Source organism: Onychostoma macrolepis, chromosome 16 (genome assembly GCF_012432095.1).
Source record: "Onychostoma macrolepis isolate SWU-2019 chromosome 16, ASM1243209v1, whole genome shotgun sequence".
Taxonomy (NCBI): Eukaryota; Metazoa; Chordata; class Actinopteri; order Cypriniformes; family Cyprinidae; genus Onychostoma; species Onychostoma macrolepis.
The window spans coordinates 16,610,278-16,630,261 of record NC_081170.1 but is presented as its reverse complement, the minus strand read 5'-3'; the positions used below and the strand labels follow the sequence as shown (position 1 = coordinate 16,630,261).

General features: G+C 36.1%; 2 protein-coding genes across 2 annotated transcripts; both read right to left on the bottom strand.

Moving 5' to 3' along the window:
• Positions 1 to 992: 992 nt before the first annotated feature.
• Positions 993 to 2,162, bottom strand: LOC131521672 (interferon-gamma-inducible GTPase 10-like). The gene has a single exon (XM_058746618.1). The coding sequence runs from the start codon at positions 2,160 to 2,162 to the stop codon at positions 1,032 to 1,034; it is 1,131 nt and encodes a 376-aa protein (XP_058602601.1). The 3' UTR covers positions 993 to 1,031.
• A 5,180-nt stretch (positions 2,163 to 7,342) lies between these two features.
• Positions 7,343 to 9,055, bottom strand: LOC131522345 (interferon-gamma-inducible GTPase 10). Its single transcript, XM_058747786.1, has 2 exons — positions 8,994 to 9,055; positions 7,343 to 8,822 (listed from the first exon to the last, which is right to left on the bottom strand). The coding sequence occupies exons 1-2, from the start codon at positions 9,053 to 9,055 to the stop codon at positions 7,343 to 7,345; spliced, it is 1,542 nt and encodes a 513-aa protein (XP_058603769.1).
• Positions 9,056 to 19,984: the final 10,929 nt, after the last annotated feature.

Below are 19,984 nucleotides of genomic sequence, written 5' to 3'. Positions count from 1 at the left end.
GTGCTGGATGAGAATTTTCCCAGTCTCACTAGTTGCTGCCTGTCTGGCAGAAAGCTGGTGATCCACTGACAGACAGACAGGGCAGGAGGAGGTTTGGAATGATAGTGTTAAAAACCAAGCTGAAGTCCACAAACAGGATCCTCACATAAGTCCCTGGTCTGTCTAGTTGTTGCAGAACATAATGCAGTCCCATGTTGACTGCATCGTCCACAGACCTGTTTGCTCTGAAGAGGATCCAGCAAGGGTCCAGTAATGTCCTTCAGGTTTTCATAAAAGAAACAGCTTCAGCTTTGCAGCTTCAGGACCTGGACGGCTTGCCATAATTGATGGAACCATGAATTCTGCACTCTATCAGAAAATCCTGAAGGAGAATGTCTGGACGTCAGTTTGTGACCTCAAGCTCAAGCGCACTTGGGTTATGCAGCAGGACAATGATCCCAAACACACCAGCAAGTCCACCTCTGAATGGCTCAAGAAAAACAAAATTAAGGTTTTGGAGTGGCCAAATATTAGTCCGGACTTAAATCCAATTGAAATGATTTAAACAGCCCATGCATGCTCAAAAACCTTCCAATGTGGCTGAATTAAAACAATTCTGCAAAGAAGAGTGAGCCAAAATTCCTCCACAGCGATGTGAAAGACTCATTGCCAGTTATCACAAAGCTTGATTGCAGTTGTTGCTGCAAAGGGTGGCGCAACCAGTTATTAGATTTAGGGGGCAATTATATTTTCACGTAGTGTTAGGCAGATTTGGACAGCTTTTTTCCCTTAATAAATTAAATCATTATTTCAATGCAGGTTTGTTTACACATTGAACTCAACATAAGAAGTCGTAGCCACGAGAAATGGATGTCATTCCCTCAACATAATATCTGGAGGTCACGACATAAGGATGTCGTTACTTCAACAAAATGATCTTGTGGCCACGACACAACTAAGTGAACCGACCATGTCACCTCGCAGGCACCGTACATTTCAGTATTTTATTTGAATGATAATTACAAAAAAAAAAAAGAGTACAATTAGTATGATTACTTTATATTTTCAATCCTAAAAGACATATCTTCTGCAACAACAGAGTCATTATATGATTTGTAATAACTCTGATAATAACTCTGATGTGATGTCTTAGCGGCTTTTAGCTGCTCCACTGGTTTGTTCACTCGTTCTGATAGCGCCTCTAGAGCCTGATTTGATAAACCGAAGCCTGTGAAGACTTGCTGAAAAAACTTCTTCATGATGCCGTAATCACAGGCCAGTGACAATCCCGGGATGGGAGCTATCGCCCTGACGCCGGCCGCAAATGAATTTAGCCAAATCATTTTCTTGTAGTATGTCTTCTTCTTTGTGAGGGCCTCTAGAGAATAAACAGGCAGAGACTGAACGAGAACAAATTTCTTGTTCTCTGGAAGTTCATCTTCGAGGGTGTTGATCAGCTTCTGAAAGTCATATTTTTCCAAGTTAAATGAAGAGACTAGGACTATTTTGGGTATTCCGACTCTCAATAGGTTTGCCTTACAATCCTCTCGGATGTTTTCGAGCAACATCCGCTCATCAAAGTTTTTTTTGTGTGATTCAGCACGAATGTCGTTGTCAATTTTAGTGCGAACACAATAAAATAGCTTCTTGCTCTTCTTGATGGCTCTGGCCAGCTCGATGTCGTTCTCCTTAAATCTTTCAGAGGTCACTATGAGAAATAAGTCATACGTGTGGAAATTGACATCTTTCAGGTACTTCTTTGCTCTAAATTTTGGACTACCAATTCCAGGCAGGTCCCAGATCTTCACGTTTGGCATGGAGGGATGTGGGTACATGTTGGGCTTCATGGTAGTCTCAGTTGTTCCTGTGGGAGCTGCGTTCTTATCATCATTAGGAAGGCCTCTGAGGGCATTGACAAAGGAAGACTTCCCTGCCCCTGTCATCCCAGTTATAGCAATGTTAAGTGTAACATTATCTAACTCCTTCAGTTTACTTTTCAGTTTGTTTGTTTTCTCTGCAGGTGGAGAGTCAATTATTTCCTGTAAGTCTGAGCCAAGAGAGTCTGAATCTTCTGTGTTCGATGTGGCATTAGACAATATGTCTACAAACTCTCTGGAAACCACATAAATATTTTTGTGTATATCATAAACATAAACATTTTTCCTCTTGCTTTTTGAAATCATTGAGGTTATCAGCTACTTCTATCTGATAAGGATTGGTGTAGATTCTGAGGAAAGGGTCCATAAACACGTTGACTTCATCTGACATGATGACTCTGAAACAGCAAAGCAACTGGGTAAATGTCAAGAAGCATTCCAGGAGTTTTACTGCTAGTAAGAAAAAAAAAAAATAAAATAAAAATTCTAGTGAAACGTATGTACATTAGTTTTGCAATAATAGTGCCATTGTTTTTGTAGCTAATCATATAAATTCTGTCTTTTATTCTATGATGTTCTGATAAGTTATTAGAACAACGCAGCAGTTTACACTAGAGGTCGCTGTCTGCACATAGCCATGTGTAATTTAAACGTGTAGTTTAAATTCAATAAAATGTATATCATTTCTGACGTTATTATCATATAAATAAATACTTTATATTTTCCTTTAAATTAAGTAAATTAAATATATTTCATATATTGAGACTTCGTCTAATACTGTTTTTCAGATGCATTTAAAGGTGCACGGAGCATTCCTTTTAATGTTGCGCTGACATCTAGTGGAGTATGGTATAAATGCAAAGGTACATTTTCAAAAGCATTTATAGAAACCACTGTAGAAATTCTGTAACCCATTATATATTTATTTATTTATTTATTTTGCGAGCGAAATTCAGATGGAAGAGTGTTACCGAGATAAAGTGAGTAGACCAGCCCCATGTAGAATAAAACTTTTATTTATTCTCATAAGACTGGAACCTCATAAGCATCTACATCTTTATATATTTACATTTTACAATATATTTTCAAAAATAAATAAATAAAAATAAACAAATCCCTACATTTTATACAATAAAACAGCATTATAAATAAACATCTATCACTATATTTTCCAATACCAGTAATAGCCTATGTTACGCTATGGAAATCTTTCTTATTCTTCAGGATTGCTTATTTTATATGTGATCAATACATAAATAAGCAGTCAACTTTTCTATTTTTGCATTCATAATGCAAACTCACCTTATCTGTGCACAGGTGGTTATAATATTGGTATCTCTGCATGTCTCAAAATGATATAGCTGTTTATTAAAAAGATGTAGATGTGGATTTAGGGTGTGGTTTAGAGAACATCTGAGAACTGAGACTAAAAATAGTTACTTTAAGAGTTACTTTGTAAGAAAACTAATATTTCCTCAATTAAATATGAATTCAGTGACATGCTGTTGATTACCACAGAGAACAATCTGTAAATTTGTAAAACAAAACAAAAGTGTTGATGAATGCACTGCAACAGAAGTCAACAGAGTATTTCTGATATATGTGTATGTGAGTGTGTGCATTTTAAAATATATGCTGACCATATTTAAATATTTGCTGTACATTCTGTACATCTTATCTATACGTTTTTCTTTTTTTAAATAATATCTATATTTTCTCTGTATGCTATTTCCAAATAAAACACAAAGCAATTCCAAACATGCAAATTTCCACATGAATGTTGTTTAGCAGGAAGTGAATTACTGGAAACAGACTATTTAGATTTTTTTTTTATGTAACGCGCATGTCATGTAGTATGGTAAATAACATGCATAAATGAACATGTAGCTTGACATTACTAATTAATAATAATTAATTAAAATATTTAACATAAAACTAATTTTTTTTGCATTCTGGGAGAACACATTAATCAAAGATGCTCTGTCAGATCTGCATGCTTTTATATGAGTAATAATGTTGATAATCAGTGGTGTGCACAGACCTCTGGTAGGGACAGGGGACAAGTGCTTTACAAGGGCAGAATCGCGGTCGGGGGAGGGGGAGGTGGTGAGAAGGTCCCCCTCGGTAAAACGCCACTGTTCATAATGCATTAACAATGTTTTAAAGGCAGCAGTTTCAAGCATGAAGCATTTGCTGTACTTCCTTTTTTTGTGGGGAATGAATTAAATGCTTTAAAACTTACATTATGTTTTTGTATGCTTTACAAACTTAAAAAACTTTTTTTTTTTTTTTTTTTAAATAGCCTATATGTGTTCCTGGTTCATGTAGGTCTGTTTTGCAACTTTCAGCACCTTCCATTTTGAGCCCTGTTTGAAGAAGTTTCAATGTCGTAGAACAGGATATTTCTGTGGCTCTTTTACCAGCAATGGCATGTGCATCTCATGCAAAACAAACTTGGCTTTGTATTCAGTTTTTTTTTTTTTTTTTCATTTGAGGCTTGTGTTTAATCCATGGAAAATCTTTAAGCAAACAAAGTAAATAGCTTTTTCCTAGCACACTGTCATTTTCGTTTGAACTTTGTTAAGGTCTTAAAGGGATAGTTCACCCAAAAATGAAAATTCTGTAATTAATTACTCACACTCATGTTGTTCCAAACCTGTAAGTCCTTCGTTCATCTTCGGAACACAAATTAAGATATTTTTGATGAAATTTGAGAGGTCTCTGACCCTCCCATAGACAGCAAGGATCCTAACACGATCAAGGCACAGAAACGTAGCAAGGACATTGTTAAAATGGTCCATGTGACATCAGTGGCTCAACCGTAATTTTACGAAGCTATGAGAATACTTTTTCTGTGCAAAGAAAACAAAAATAACGACTTTATTCAACAACTCATCTTCTCTGCGTTACCATTTTGGAGAGTATCACATATGTATGCTATTCTGTGTCAGCAGCACCGTACGCGGATACGTTGTTTATGTTGTTTACGCTTTGATTTGAACGTTAACAACATATCCGCGTACATACCTTGCATACGTTGTTTACATATGTGATACTCTCCAAAACAACGGCAGGGTGACGCAGAGAAGACGAATTGTTGAATAAAATTGTTATTTTTGTTTTCTTTGCGTACAAAAAGTATTCTCGTAGCTTTGTAAAATTACGGTTGAACCACTGATGTCACATGAACCATTTCAACGATGTCCTTACTACGTTTCTGTGCCTTGATCGTGTTAGGATCCTTGCTGTCTATGGAGGGTCAGAGAGCTCTCAGAATTCATCAAAAATATCTTAATTTGGGTTCTGAAGATGAACGAAGATCTTACAGGTTTGGAACGACATGAGGGTGAGTAATTAATGACAGAATTTTCATTTTTGGGTGAACTATCCCTTTAATATACAATTTAAGATTTTATTTTTCCTTTTTTAGATTTTTTAAATATCATAGTCTTAAGTACACATTTAATTTCTTTTGACTTAATTCCTTTTTTCACATATGTATTTGAGCACAAATTGTGCACTCCTGATTGTTTAAATCACTCTTTTGTCATTTTGCCCGAGAGTTCTTTTTCTTTTTGTTTTTATGTGATATGTTTTCAATTCATTGATATGAGGAATGACTTCAGATGAGTGACTTCTGTTAAAAATGGTCAAAACAAATGGGGTATTATCATCTTAAGTGATGATGTATACCATAGTAAAATTCTGTGTATAGTAAAATAGCATGATGCTTGAATTCATGTTGCCCAGGGGTCATGTATTGTGCATTATTAATCTTTATGATATGATAGTGCAAGATTCCAGGTCATATTTAATTCCAAACTGTTACATTTCTTCCAGAAGTGTTATATATTGTAGCAATAATTTCCCTAATATCTAATATTTAATAATGTACATTATATATTTCTATCTGTAAGAAAAATGTGCAGTATCTTTGAATACAATTCAGAATAACATTTATGCTCAGTATTGCTGTTCAGGTAATGATTTTATCTCTCGAAATTGGTGATGGTCAGATATGTGTAAAAAAATCACTCAGATAGGAATGAATGATGTAAATACTTTCCTCACATGTAGACTATGTGTGTATGAATTGCATATCAATCAGTAGGCGTATTTATGATGGCGCTTTTCATTCCTGACTTTATTCCATACAGGTGACTTTTGGATCGATTTGTAGCCTTTATACTGCTGCTGTAACTGTCAGTCCTCTGTCGTGTGTGTCATGTGTTCCCGCCTCTTGTTTCCATATTTGGTCATGTTCCTGTCCTTGTTAAGTGTGATTATTAGTTAAGTCTTGTCCAGCTATGTTTTAGTAATTATCAGTGATTGTCATGTGTATTTAGTTCCTGCCTGTTTAGTTAGTTTTGGTCTGGTCTACTCGTTATTCCCCGGTGTTCCTGTCTGTGTCAACCTTGCCTTGTCTTGCCCTGTCCTGATGTCACCATTAAAGACTATTATTTTGAAGTATCTCCTCGTCTGCGTGTTCCTCGTTCCTCCCTGCTGTGTGCACCGTGACAGTAACCAGATAAATGTGGACATTTTTTTGTTTAGATAATGAACAAATCTGTAAACACATAGTTCTATAATACAGCACCTAAAATCCTCAGTAGTCCTGACTAAAGGTTAAAACTAATATGTTTCAGTGTTCCACTTTTACTTTACAGTGTGATGACAACTTGGCAGCACTTACTGTATATATTTTATGGAGTGTGATGTGCACTGTTTAGCCATCTTGACTTTTATGAAGAAAAGAGAGGGTTTCAATTGTATTTGTAAGAATTTAAATATATTGTAAAAAGCACAAGAACACGTGACTTAGTTAGCATTTAAACAACATTTTAAAAATGCTTCCAAAAAATCTGTTATTTTTATTGCTCCACAAATATATGTATTTTAGACATGCTACATTTGATTAAATTCAATTATCTACAAATAAATGATATAGATTTTCATCTTTATGTAGCACATACAGTTTATACAGTATAAAAACCGTTACGCCTATGGGATGTCCCCACTTTTCACAAAAACAAACGTGTGTGTGTGTGTGTGTGTGTGAGAGAGAGTGTTAATTTAGATATGTGATGATGTTGCAAACTAATGAGCAAAGTCTTCTAATTAACTATAAATCACACAGTGAAATAAAAAAAGAATATATAAAATAAATCAGTCATTTAATCAATAAGTATTTTATTCATTGCATGTCCAGCATACATGCAGTATATACAGTAGATACAGTTATATAACACAAATGAAAGAAACTGGCAAAATTAGAAAGTTTTGTTTACATTGATAAAACAAACTTTTAATTTCAAATGCACATTCATGATCACATTTCAGTATTTTATTTGAATGATAATTACAAAAAACTAACTAACAATTAGTATGATTACTTTATATTATAAGACATAATATAAGACATATTTTCTGCAACAACAGAGTTATTATATGATTTGTAAACATGATCTGAGGTTACTTTTTGCATATTAGGCAAGCTGTGAGACTGAAAGAACACATTTGGTGTCTTCTGCCATCTCATTGAGTCCCATATTAAGCAGGTAGTGCACAGAAGCGATGGCCGTTCCTCCTGCTGGTAGAGCTCCTCCTGGCAGCAGAGCCATTACGGTCCCCAGCGTCTTGGCTATAGCAATCATTGGTTTAGACAGCATATCAATCACAATATCCTCAGTGGCCCCCTCTTTGAAGCGTGATGTCTTAGCGGCTTTTAGCTGCTCCACTGGTTTGTTCACTCGTTCTGATAGCGCCTCTAGAGCCTGATTTGATAAACCGAAGCCTGTGAAGACTTGCTGAAAAAACTTCTTCATGATGCCGTAATCACAGGCCAGTGACAATCCCGGGATGGGAGCTATCGCCCCGACGCCGGCCGCAAATGCATTTAGCCAAATCATTTTCTTGTAGTATGTTTTCTTCTTTGTGAGGGCCTCTAGAGAATAAACAGGCAGAGACTGAATGAGAGCAAATTTCTTGTTCTCTGGAAGTTCATCTTCGAGGGTGTTGATCAGCTTCTGAAAGTCATATTTTTCCAAATTAAATGAAGAGACTAGGAATATTTTGGGTATTCCGACTCTCAATAGATTTGCCTTACAATCCTCTCGGATGTTTTCGAGCAACATCCGCTCATCAAAGCTTCTTTTGTGTGATTCAGCACGAATGTCGTTGTCAATTTTAGTGCGAATGAAATAAAATGCCTTCTTGCTCTTCTTGATGGCTCTGGCCAGCTCGATGTCGTTCTCCTTAAATCTTTCAGAGGTCACTATGAGAAAGAAGTCATACGTGTGGAAATTGACATCTTTCAGGTACTTCTTTGCTCTAAATTTTGGACTACCAATTCCAGGCAGGTCCCAGATCTTCACATTTGGCATGGAGGGATGTGGGTACATGTTGGGCTTCATGGTAGTCTCAGTTGTTCCTGTGGGAGCTGCATTCTTATCATCATTAGGAAGGCCTCTGAGGGCATTGACGAAGGAAGACTTCCCTGCCCCTGTCATCCCAGTTATAGCAATGTTAAGTGTAACATTCTCTAACTCCTTCAGTTTACTTTTCAGTTTGTTTGTTTTCTCTGCAGGTGGAGAGTCAATTATTTCCTGTAAGTCTGAGCCAAGAGAGTCTGAATCTTCTGTGTTCGATGTGGCATTAGACAATATGTCTACAAACTCTCTGGAAACCACATAAACATTTTGGTTTTTGTCCTCTTCCTCTTGGTTTTTCATGTCTTTTTCTTTAGGTTCGTCAGGACATTTAGATTGTACATTTTTCTCAGCTATTTCCAGTTTTCGCAGCATATTTCTTGGACTGATTGTTGGATATTTAGAACGTGGTGATTTAGGTTTTTTGTCTTTAGTCTCGTCTACGCTGAATGTTTGTGATGTAGTTGATGATGATCCAGATGACTGGCTGGAGCGATCATCTTCATTATAGGGATTTATCAAATCTGTCATGGTAGCTCTATAACAAAATAATGAATTAATGAAATCATATTTGATTAATAATAAATTAATAGTGTTAAGCACCGAAAAGTACCTTATATAAGGATGATGCATGTTACACAATAAAAAAAAAAAAAAAAGAATATTATATATAAATGTATAATATATTTTCTTTTCTTTTTTAACCCACCGCTGTGAGTAGCGAATTCTCCGCTCAGCCTCTGGAAGCTTCAGTACTGTCCACTGCAACATATAGTGGGACTGAATCATACAGACAAACGTCTCACTGATATGGTCATTTCATAACTGATCTGAAAAGCAAAAAAAAAAAAAATCAACATGTTGCATCCGTTCCTTACTTGCATAAAAACACAACATAAATTGAAGAGTTCAGATGCAAAGCCTCTAAGTGCCGTCTGAAATTTTCTTCTAAAATTAGCATTTTATTAGGCCCCTATATTTATGTTGCGTTATTTCACTTTAATTGCATAGAAAAGGACCTATACATTGCCTTTAGAGTAAAATTACTGAAGCTAAACATAGCAGCCTGATAAAAATGCTCATTTTAGATGAAAATTTCAGATGGCACTTAGAGGCTTTTGCATCTGAACTCTTCAATTAGATATTTTTGCAGAACTGCTTAAAGACTAATGATAGCTATTTATTTTCCTTTAAACTTGGGTGTAGTTCCTTTTTTTGGAAATGTGTAAATACACACACACACACACACACACACACACACACACACACACACACATATATATATATATATATATATATATATCATTTTTAAATATAATGGAACAAATCATATATGATTTGATTGTTTCCAAAACAAGAAATAAATGATTGTTATCAAAATTATTATTGTTATTATTACAAAAGAAAGTATGGAATAAGCTATTTAAGACATAAACAGCTTCTTACCTTTACATAAAAGTTAATTCATCTCAATATTTATGTTAATGTGAGTGTAAAGTTTGTAATATATAATGCAATAGAAAATGATCTTACCTTTGGTAAGTAAGAAATGAGTAAAGAGCTTCATCACAAAACCAAATGAGCTGTGTTAAATGCAGAATGAGAGTTTCATAGACTTCAGGGCGTGTTCTTTATTAAGAACTTCCTCCTGACAGAAATTCCCTGAACACACGAACATGTTCCAGGTTCCATGTTTGTTTATTATTAAGTTACTTCAGAATAGAGTAAAATTTGTGACTTATCACCACACAGACAGGACTGGTGGAATTTCTTTCCATGTGTTTTATGTGATGCCCCCTTAGACCAGAGCAACCAATCAACTGTATACAATTAATACGTTTTTTCCCTCTTTACCCCACATTTAAACACAAAGGCATGAAGGATCTATCAGCATGTTCTCATAATTTGAAGTACCTCAAGGAAGCTTGTGAGGACACAAGCAAACATGTATGATATGTGCAAGCAATCAACAGAATATCACTAATATGCTGTTTGCAAGTGCTTTTATTGCAGCTAAGCTTTACCTAAACCCAAACTTGATCTTAAAACAGCTTGTATGCAACCATTGAAACTACAGAAGACCTGAAAGCAGGAAATTGTTTGGATATATTGAGACGCAGAATTCCTGAAACAACTGTAAGTAAAACTTTTCTGTCCGACTTGACAGAAGCAGATGTGCATTCTTGAAGAATTCCAAGTATTTATTAACATATAATGAACTCACAAAGGGTTTTGATTAAGTACAAAACACAAAAATCAACCAAAACACAAAAAGGGAACACAATATCTGATCCAAATCTTGAATGCATTGTACATCGCTTTAGATAAAAGTGTTTGCAATATATAATGTCATTTCTTCATGCTACAAATGATTAAAGAGCCCCATCTAACTATGCCAAATTATCTCAAAGAGACATACTTGTACTTCTACACAAAGACAGCTTATGCTGTATTGATTGGATGAGGGCTTCTTTTGCTCTTTCTAAAAGGAAATAACTCATACTACATAAACTACATAAAAGGAAGTGAAATAAAAAATAATAAAAATCACAACAATAAAAACAAAGTGATTTAAAAATTGATTTTAAAAGAATTTAAAACATTTAAGAATAGAAAGTGATTATACATAGTGCAATCAGTTCGGACGTAGCACAGTGCTCATTCAACAAATGCACAGCTAAACAGATGAGTTTTGAGTCTGGATTTAAAAGTGGCTAATGTTTTAGCACATCTGATCTCTTCTGGAAGCTGGTTCCAACTGCGGGCGGCATAATAGCTAAAAGCAGACTCCCCTTGTTTTGTGTGAACCCTTGGTATTTCTAACTGACTCGATCCTAATGATCTGAGTGGTCTGTTAGGTTTATATTCAGTGAGCATATCTCCAATGTATTTAGGTCCTAGGCCATTTAGAGATTTATAAACGAGTAAAAGTACTTTAAAATCAATCCTAAATGTAACTGGAAGCCAGTGTAAGGACCTGAGGACTGGTGTAATATGCTCAAATTTTCTGGTTCTAGTCAGAATCCTGGCAGCAGCATTCTGGATGAGCTGCAGCTGTCTAATGGTCTTCTTTGGAAGGCCGGTGAGGAGACCATTACAATAATCCACCCTGCTGGTGATAAAGGCATGAACCAGTTTCTCCAAGTCTTGACTGGAAACAAAACATCTAATTCTTGCAATGTTTTTGAGATGATAGTATGCTGATTTAGTTACTGCTTTGACATGACTACTAAAACTAAGGTCTGTCTCCAGAAACACCCCAAGATTTTTGACTTGGTTTTTTGTTGATTGACCCCTAGAGTCAAGGTATGAGATTCACCTTGATAACTTCATCTTTGTTTCCAAATGCAATGACTTCAGTTTTCTCCTTATTTAACTGAAGAAAGTTCTGGGACATCCAACAGTTTATTTCATCAATGCATTGGCAGAGGGAGTCAATGGGGCTGTAGTCATTTGGAGATAAGGCTAGGTAAATCTGGGTATCATCAGCATAGCTGTGATAGGCAATTTGGTTCTTTCTCATTATTTGACTTAGTGGGAGCATATACAGGCTAAACAAGAGCGGTGCAAGAATTGAGCCTTGTGGGACTCCGCATGTCATGGACGTCCACTTAGACTTATGCTCTCCTATACTCACATAATAACCTCTCCCTTCTAAGTATGACCTGAACCATTTGAGTACCATCCCAGAAAGCCCGATCCAGTTTTCCAGTCTCTCTAGAAGTATGTTATGATCAACCGTATCAAACGCAGCACTAAGATGTAGTAGTACCAGAACTGATATTTTGCCTGAATCAGAATTGAAGCGAATATCATTTATTATCTTAATAAGCGCGGTCTCTGTGCTATGATGTGCTCGGAAAGTGAAAATTGAAAATTGTCCAGGTATCCATTTAAGTTTAAGTAGTTGTTCAGCTGATTAAAAACTACCTTTTCAATAATCTTACCTATGAACGGAAGATTTGATATTGGTCTATAGTTGTTCAACATTGTGTTATCAAGATTGCGCTTTTTCAGAAGGGGCTTAACAACTGCAGTTTTCAGGGAGTTTGGAAAAGTCCCAGAAAGAAGTGAAGCGTTCACCACTTCTAAGAGATCTGCTTCTAAACAGTTAAGCACACTTTTGAAAAAAGATGTGGGAAGTGTGTCAAGATAGCATGTTGATGATTTAAGGTGCTGTACTATTTCTTTCAAAATTTTGCAATCAATTGCTTCAAAAACAGACATAGTCACTTCTTTTTGAAATTGCGGTCGAATCTGTGTGACCTCTGCAAAAGTAGATATGCCAATCTCCTTTCTGATATTATTGATCTTCTCAGAAAAGAAGGAAGCAAACTCATTGCATTTACTGTCGGAGGGCATTTCACTGGGAATTTGACTTGGGGGGTTTGTCAGTCTCTCCACAGTAGCAAAAAGAGTGCGAGAGTTGTTTAAGTTACTGTTTATAAGGTTTGAGAAGAAGGTCTGTCTAGCTGTGGCTAGTTCCACATTGAAAGCATGAAGGCTGTCTTTATAGATGCTATAGTGAATTTCAAGTTTTGTCTTCCGCCACATCCGCTCAGCTTTTCTGCATTGTCTTTTCATACTCTGAACTGCTGTTGATTTTCTCCATGGTGATTTTTGTCTGCCATTCTTCTCGCAGACCCTTGTCGGAGCAATATCATCAATAACATTCTTAACTTTTGAGTTAAAAGAATCCAGGAGAAGATCAACAGAGTCTGCAGAAATGCTTGGTGTTAAAGATGTAGCCTTCATAAATAGCGCACTAGTGTTCTCATTAATGCATCTCTTTCTGACAAAGACAGATCTAGATTCAGTGGTAACAGAGATCAATATATCAAAGAAAATACAGAAGTGATCAGATAGTGCTACATCCTTAACAACAATGGATGAAATGTTTAGACCTCTACTGATGAGTAAATTTAGAGTGTGTCCACGATTGTGTGTGGGTTCATGCACATGCTGGATCAGATCAAAAGTGTTTAAAACAGTAATAATTTATTTTGCAGTTTTGATTTCTGCATTATCTATGTGAATATTAAAATCCCCTGCAATAGTAAAACAGTCAAACTCTGAGGAAATCATTGATAACAGTTCTGTGAACTCTTCAACAAAGGCTGGAGAGTATTTTGGAGGCCTGTAAATAATGATAAACAGAATGCGTGGAGCACCTTTCAGCACAATACCTAGATATTCAAAGGACAAATACTGACCAAATGACACTTGCTTGCATTGATAAACATCTTTAAATAGAGCAGCTACACCTCCACCTCTCCTAACAGTCCTGCAGACACTTGTAAAGTTAAAGTTAGGAGGGGCTGTTTCATTGAGGACTGTTGCACTGCAGCTGTCTTCAAGCCATGTTTCATTTAGAAACATAAAATCCAGGTTGTTTGTGGTTATAATATCATTGATCAGAAATGATTTATTTTTTAGTGAGCGAATGTTTAAAAATGCTAACTTGATGGAATTACATTTTGTCTCTACAGCAATCTTAGATTGACGCATTACAGGCCGCAGATTAGATGGGTCAGCCGTACGGCTTGAGAAGGCCTTAGACTTTCTATCACGTAATAAAACAGAAATATAGAAGGCTACAGGCACACTGGGTTCCCGCTTGTTCTGTGAACATTTGTGAGTGTTGCTGCTAATATAGCGGGGACCCGACACATATCACTGAGAGCTGTTTTCAGTTGTTTTTGGTTCACCTACAGCCGATGGAGCTTGTTCTTCTACACTTTGTATAAACTGTTGAGATTCACTAGATTCATAGGACTCACCGGCTGTATGCTGCGGGGGTCTGTGATGACGATCTGCTGTGTGTTCCACCTGTTTTGGAGGTCCAGCAAGTAACTTTGTTTCAAGAACCGCAATCCTTTGTAGAAGTCTGTGGTAGTTCATGCAGCAAGTAGATTCCACAAGGGGCATTTTCTTTCTTGTCTGTTTGAATGTAGACAGCTGTGTTTTCCCGTCTCCGGAATGTAAACTGCTGGCAGTGGGAGGCAAAGAGTCTTCCTTTTCTAAAAACTGTGTTGTTTGAGCACTGTGCTGATATGCTGAAGTTAAAATCTTAGAGAAATCTGAGAAAACTGCATAAATAGGGAGCGAAGCGCAGAGCAATAAGCAGGAGCGTCCGAACAGTAGCGAAGCCGGAATGCTTTCACACATACACCTACATGTATGTGTGAAAGCATCTTGGTTTCTTCATTATAGATTATATGCAATGGTAGATTAACATAGTTGTTGAGAGATGCATAAACATTTTTACTACCCACATTAAAACTTGGTGGATGTTATTTTGAGTCACAGGCGTTGAAAATTCTTTCAACATGGTACTGTTCAGGTTTGTCTTGTGGTTGCGTTTACAGTCAATGAGCTGGATCTCTGCTACCGTAAGCCTATTATCAAATCATTCCGCCCTACAGGTGTTGTGATCATTACATTTTCAAGCAGATATAGGAATTTCTCCATCTTTTGCCTTGATGCAAGAACTCAGTTATTACTAAGAGTCTTGTCCATTAGATTGAAAAGAAGACATCTTGACTGAACTTGAAATACTGTAATCCCTATGCATTTTTACCCCAATAGACAGAATAAATGGCATAAATATTTTTTTTAATGTATGTACATTTATAACACTATACTTTGTATTATATCACCGTTTCATCAAGTAAAAAACAAATAGTTAACACTAATGCAAGGGTGTTTCTAATGCAGCGTCAATGTGAGCGACGGTAAATTTGACATCGTTCTCTCTTCTGACTGCTGTTATCAGTCTCTCTCAGTTTTTTTTCTTCGATTGAAAGTTGTGAAAACACTATCGTGGAGTTTTTCTTTTGCTATTTGAGTACCCTCTCATTCACTGCTGTCAGATTTTACCCAGCTATGATGACTTCCGCTGCTGAGAAACCCGGAAATGTGAGAAATATCCATTGAACACTTTGTCATGTAGACAACCATTTTAACAAACTGTACTTCTGTCTCTCATAGTCCTTTCTAATCTAGCATCTTTCTTGAACATCTACTTCTTAAGTGCCTTTCACACTGTCGCTGTCACAAGAGAGGACCTTAAACCACTTATTATAGAAATAATTAAAGCAATAATGACTTTAATAAATGAAGTATCATCAATGCAGTACTACATCTAACCCCATGACACAATGGGAACTATAATTAAATGAGAGATATAGGATGCTGTTCCCGTGTAAGGACTATTGGTAACACCACTGGAAAAGTATGAACTGTGCTTTTCACAGACATCTGAACCGACGAGTCTCAAAAAAGAAAACCTCATAGGGGAATTCACTAAGAATTAATTGCATCTGTTTACATTGCTGTTTAATATTTGGATGTACCGTGTTTGTTGTTTTAAGGCTTTATTCCCTCATCTTGCGGGTTTGTTCTGAGCACTAGGAACTGGACAATGCAGAAATCTCTCATTTCCGCAAGTGGTAATAGAGAGATGCATCAGGCAGATTTGTGAATAAATCAGCTATAATGATGCTAATTTATTGTGCATACTGTAGAAAGGAGGTGTGTTTGTGCAGAAATTAAAGACATTTACCATAAATACTCAATTAATTAGTGATAACATCATGACCATATATAAATAAAAATGAAGGCAGGCTGGAATCAAGAACAAAAATACAAATTCTCAAAAGTTCACATCGGGAAAACTCAAATATAGCAGCATTTCATTGCTGAAAGAAATACAGGTGCATCTCAATAAATTAGAATGTCGTGGAAAAGTTCATTTATTTCAGTAATTCAACTCAAATTGTGAAACTCATGTATTAAATAAATTCAGTGCACACAGACTGAAGTAGTTTAAGTCTTTGGTTCTTTTAATTGTGATGATTTTGGCTCACATTTAACAAAAACCCACCAATTCACTATCTCAACAAATTAGAATATGGTGACATGCCAATCAGCTAATCAACTCAAAACACCTGCAAAGGTTTCCTGAGCCTTCAAAATGGTCTCTCAGTTTGGTTCACTAGGCTACACAATCATGGGGAAGACTGCTGATCTGACAGTTGTCCAGAAGACAATCATTGACACCCTTCACAAGGAGGGTAAGCCACAAACATGTGGCTGTTTGTGCTGTATCCAAGCATGTTAACAGAAAGTTGAGTGGAAGGAAAAAGTGTGGAAGAAAAAGATGCACAACCAGCCGAGAGAACCGCAGCCTTATGAGGATTGTCAAGCAAAATAGATTCAAGAATTTGGGTGAACTTCACAAGGAATGGACTGAGGCTGGGGTCAAGGCATCAAGAGCCACCACACACAGACGTGTCAAGGAATTTGGCTACAGTTGTTGTATTCCTCTTGTTAAGCTACTCCTAAACCACAGACAACGTCAGAGGCGTCTTACCTGGGCTCAGGAGAAGAAGAACTGGACTGTTGCCCAGTGGTTCAAAGTCCACTTTTCAGATGAGAGCAAGTTTTGTATTTCATTTGGAAATCAAGGTCCTAGAATCTGGAGGAAGGGTGGAGAAGCTCATAGCCCAAGTTGCTTGAAGTCCAGTGTTAAGTTTCCACAGTCAGTGATGATTTGGGGTGCAATGTCATCTGCTGGTGTTGGTCCATTGTGTTTTTTAAAAACCAAAGTCACTGCACCCGTTTACCAAGAAATTTTGGAGCACTTCATGCTTCCTTCTGCTGACCAGCTTTTTAAAGATGCTGATTTTATTTTCCAGCAAGATTTGGCACTTGCCCACACTGCCAAAAGCACCAAAAGTTGGTTAAATGACCATGGTGTTGGTGTGCTTGACTGGCCAGCAAACTCACCAGACCTGAACCCCATAGAGAATCTATAGGGTATTGTCAAGAGGAAAATGAGCAACAAGAGACCAAAAAATGCAGATGAGCTGAAGGCCACTGTCAAAGAAACCTGGGCTTCCATACCACCTCAACAGTGCCACAAACTGATCACCTCCATGCCACGCCGAATTGAGACAGTAATTAAAGCAAAAGGAGCCCCTACCAAATATTGAGTACATATACAGTAAATGAACATACTTTCCAGAAGGCCAACAATTCACTAAAAATGTTTTTTTTATTGGTCTTATGAAGTATTCTAATTTGTTGAGATAGTGAATTGGTGGGTTTTTGTTAAATGTGAGCCAAAATCATCACAATTAAAAGAACCAAAGACTTAAACTACTTCAGTCTGTGTGCATTGAATTTATTTAATACATGAGTTTCACAATTTGAGTTGAATTACTGAAATAAATTAACTTTTGCACGACATTCTAATTTATTGAGATGCACCTGTATCTAGTCCTTCTCGAACAGGGCAGGAAAAACCATTAACCACAAACATCAATTTTATTTTATTTATTTTTTTGCGCCAAGAGATTCTGGATCAGGCCGTCACTACAAACTGATGTAGCCTATTAAAAAAAAAAAAAAAAAAAAAAAATTCTGCAGGCACATCCTTAAGTTTCATGAAGATATATACTGACACCTGCTGCATGTACATTGTACTTCATGTACTGCAATTTTGCGTGTGTATTGCTTGCCCAAGAACCGCTGTGGAAAGTATGGAAAGTAAACTGGTTTGTGACATGAAAACTTTCCATGGGAAAGTCACAGTAAACTTCACTGTGAGAATCTAGACTTCATTAGCATTTTAAAAGAAATGTGCGCTAAAAACACTATATCCCTTTGCTTATGCTGTTTACAGTGAAAACAGCGAACGGATCAAACGACGCAGTTATTGAACAGCTTATTTTACAGTTACAGTTGATTGACATCCATAATATGCCTAATTTTTATTCTTTGTAAACTGTTAATAACAGCTCAAGATTAATTTGAGAAACATCTTATATGTCTACACATTGCCCTTTGTCATTCAAACAGATTAAGAGCACATTACATTAGTATATAAAGCAACTGAAAGGAATACTTTGAATCCCATGAGTCAATTCTTTCCTCTAAATTTATATTTCAGACTAGTTTAGGTTGAAGAGCATTTGCTCTTTATGAGTACGCTTATCTAAGAAATAATAAGATCACTTTTGACAAAGTAAAATGTGCACATAACCTACATGTTAGGTTAACTGCTGCCTGAGGTCTAATGGAGAGTCCCATCAGGGAATCACATCTTAAAATGACTGGCAAATAAAAATAGAAAAGCTATTCTGAAGAATGTCCCTGGAAACTAGAGAATGGCAAGTAAAGACTGAAGACTGATTTTTTGGTTCAGTTCTTTATTATTAATGAACTGAATTCTCAATACAAAGCCACTTGTAGGCTACATAAATAAACACCCCCCAAGTTGTAAAGATAATAAAAAAAAATAAAGTTTTTGCCTTTCACACAGAGAATCATTCTATCCTTGGATTTGTCCTTTGACCAAAAGCAGCATCTGGGTGTTTCCCAGCATACAGTACACATTTGGATGCACATGTGTGGTAATCGGAAGCCTTGTATACTTTAATAACCCACTAACCCACCTGTCTTCAAAAATGATTTTTAATAAAACACACATGCACGTGTGTACAAAATTTCCTTTTTAACATATAATTTACTATTAATTATTGAGTACATTTTGATGCATTCCACTCGGTGACCATTTCAAAAAGCGAATAATCATAACAAATTTAGCTGTGTATTCCTCTGTCATGCTAAGATTTTTGGGTGAGCACAGCACTGTACTGAATGAGGGTTCTATGAGAAAATCATGAGAAAAATAAAATCAGTTAAATGCAAAATCATAAGTCTATTTATTATGCATTTCTTGTTTTTCTATTTTAATTAATTCTTTTATTTTAATTGATGAATAGTAAAAGTTACTAAGATACTGCAAAAGTTTTTTTTTTTAAATTTGTAACAATTTCAGATATTTCTAATTTGTAGTGTAATTTACTACAAATACATTCTAATTGCACATATAATATAATCTATAGCTAATAAGATAGTTGCATGAAGCACAAATACTGATTGCATATGATTTAAACAGCTATAATAGGTATCAACAACATGAACAACTTTGTTTAGCAGTGAAATCATTAACAAAGACAACTCATGAGTAAATTAAAATTTCACAAACAACAACATCAACAAAAAATTGGCACAAACATAGTAAGCATCTTTGTTAAGTGGACATATACTATAAATTTAAACTGGATTAGTAAAAGTACTACAACCAATCTATTAACTTCATGTGAGAAACATTAGCAGGAACAACGTTCTGTTTTCTGACTAAGTACAGACGCAAAACTTGGGTGAGAAGAAGGACAGCTGATCAAAACTTCTTTCAGGGTTGGAAACCTGCTGTCAAGGTCACAATGCCTAAAATATACATATTCAACAGCACAGCTGCTGGATCTCCCTGGTTGTATCAAAATCTGACATACAGTTTAATCTACACTGTTTAAAAATGTAATTTTGTGCTCTAATTTGTTTCCTATAATATTAATATTAATATTATTGTATCGCTCAGATGGATTTTCACTAGCTGTTAAGGAGGTTTTGGCTTTATATTTTGTGAAAATTATGACAAACATTTTTAAGTCTAAAAAAATATATCTTGATATTATATATTTTCTATACACCGGGTGCCAATGCAACCCTAAGGTACAGTTTTATCTTCATGGAAACACAATGATAGCGTATTCTTTATCAGACTTCAGACAGGTCTTTTGGAGCTGATTGGTTAATCGCGGAGCACTTGGGCGTGGATCAATAGGGTGA

Bases quoted from the DNA above. Each gene is read 5' to 3' on its own strand.
- LOC131521672 (XM_058746618.1), bottom strand. From the start codon at position 2,162: ATGATTTCAAAAAGCAAGAGGAAAAATGTTTATGTTTATGATATACAC.
- LOC131522345 (XM_058747786.1), bottom strand. From the start codon at position 9,055: ATGTTGCAGTGGACAGTACTGAAGCTTCCAGAGGCTGAGCGGAGAATT. The intron at 8,823-8,993 runs GTGGGTTAAAAA...ATTTTGTTATAG, and splicing joins AGAATTCGCTACTCACAGCG to AGCTACCATGACAGATTTGA.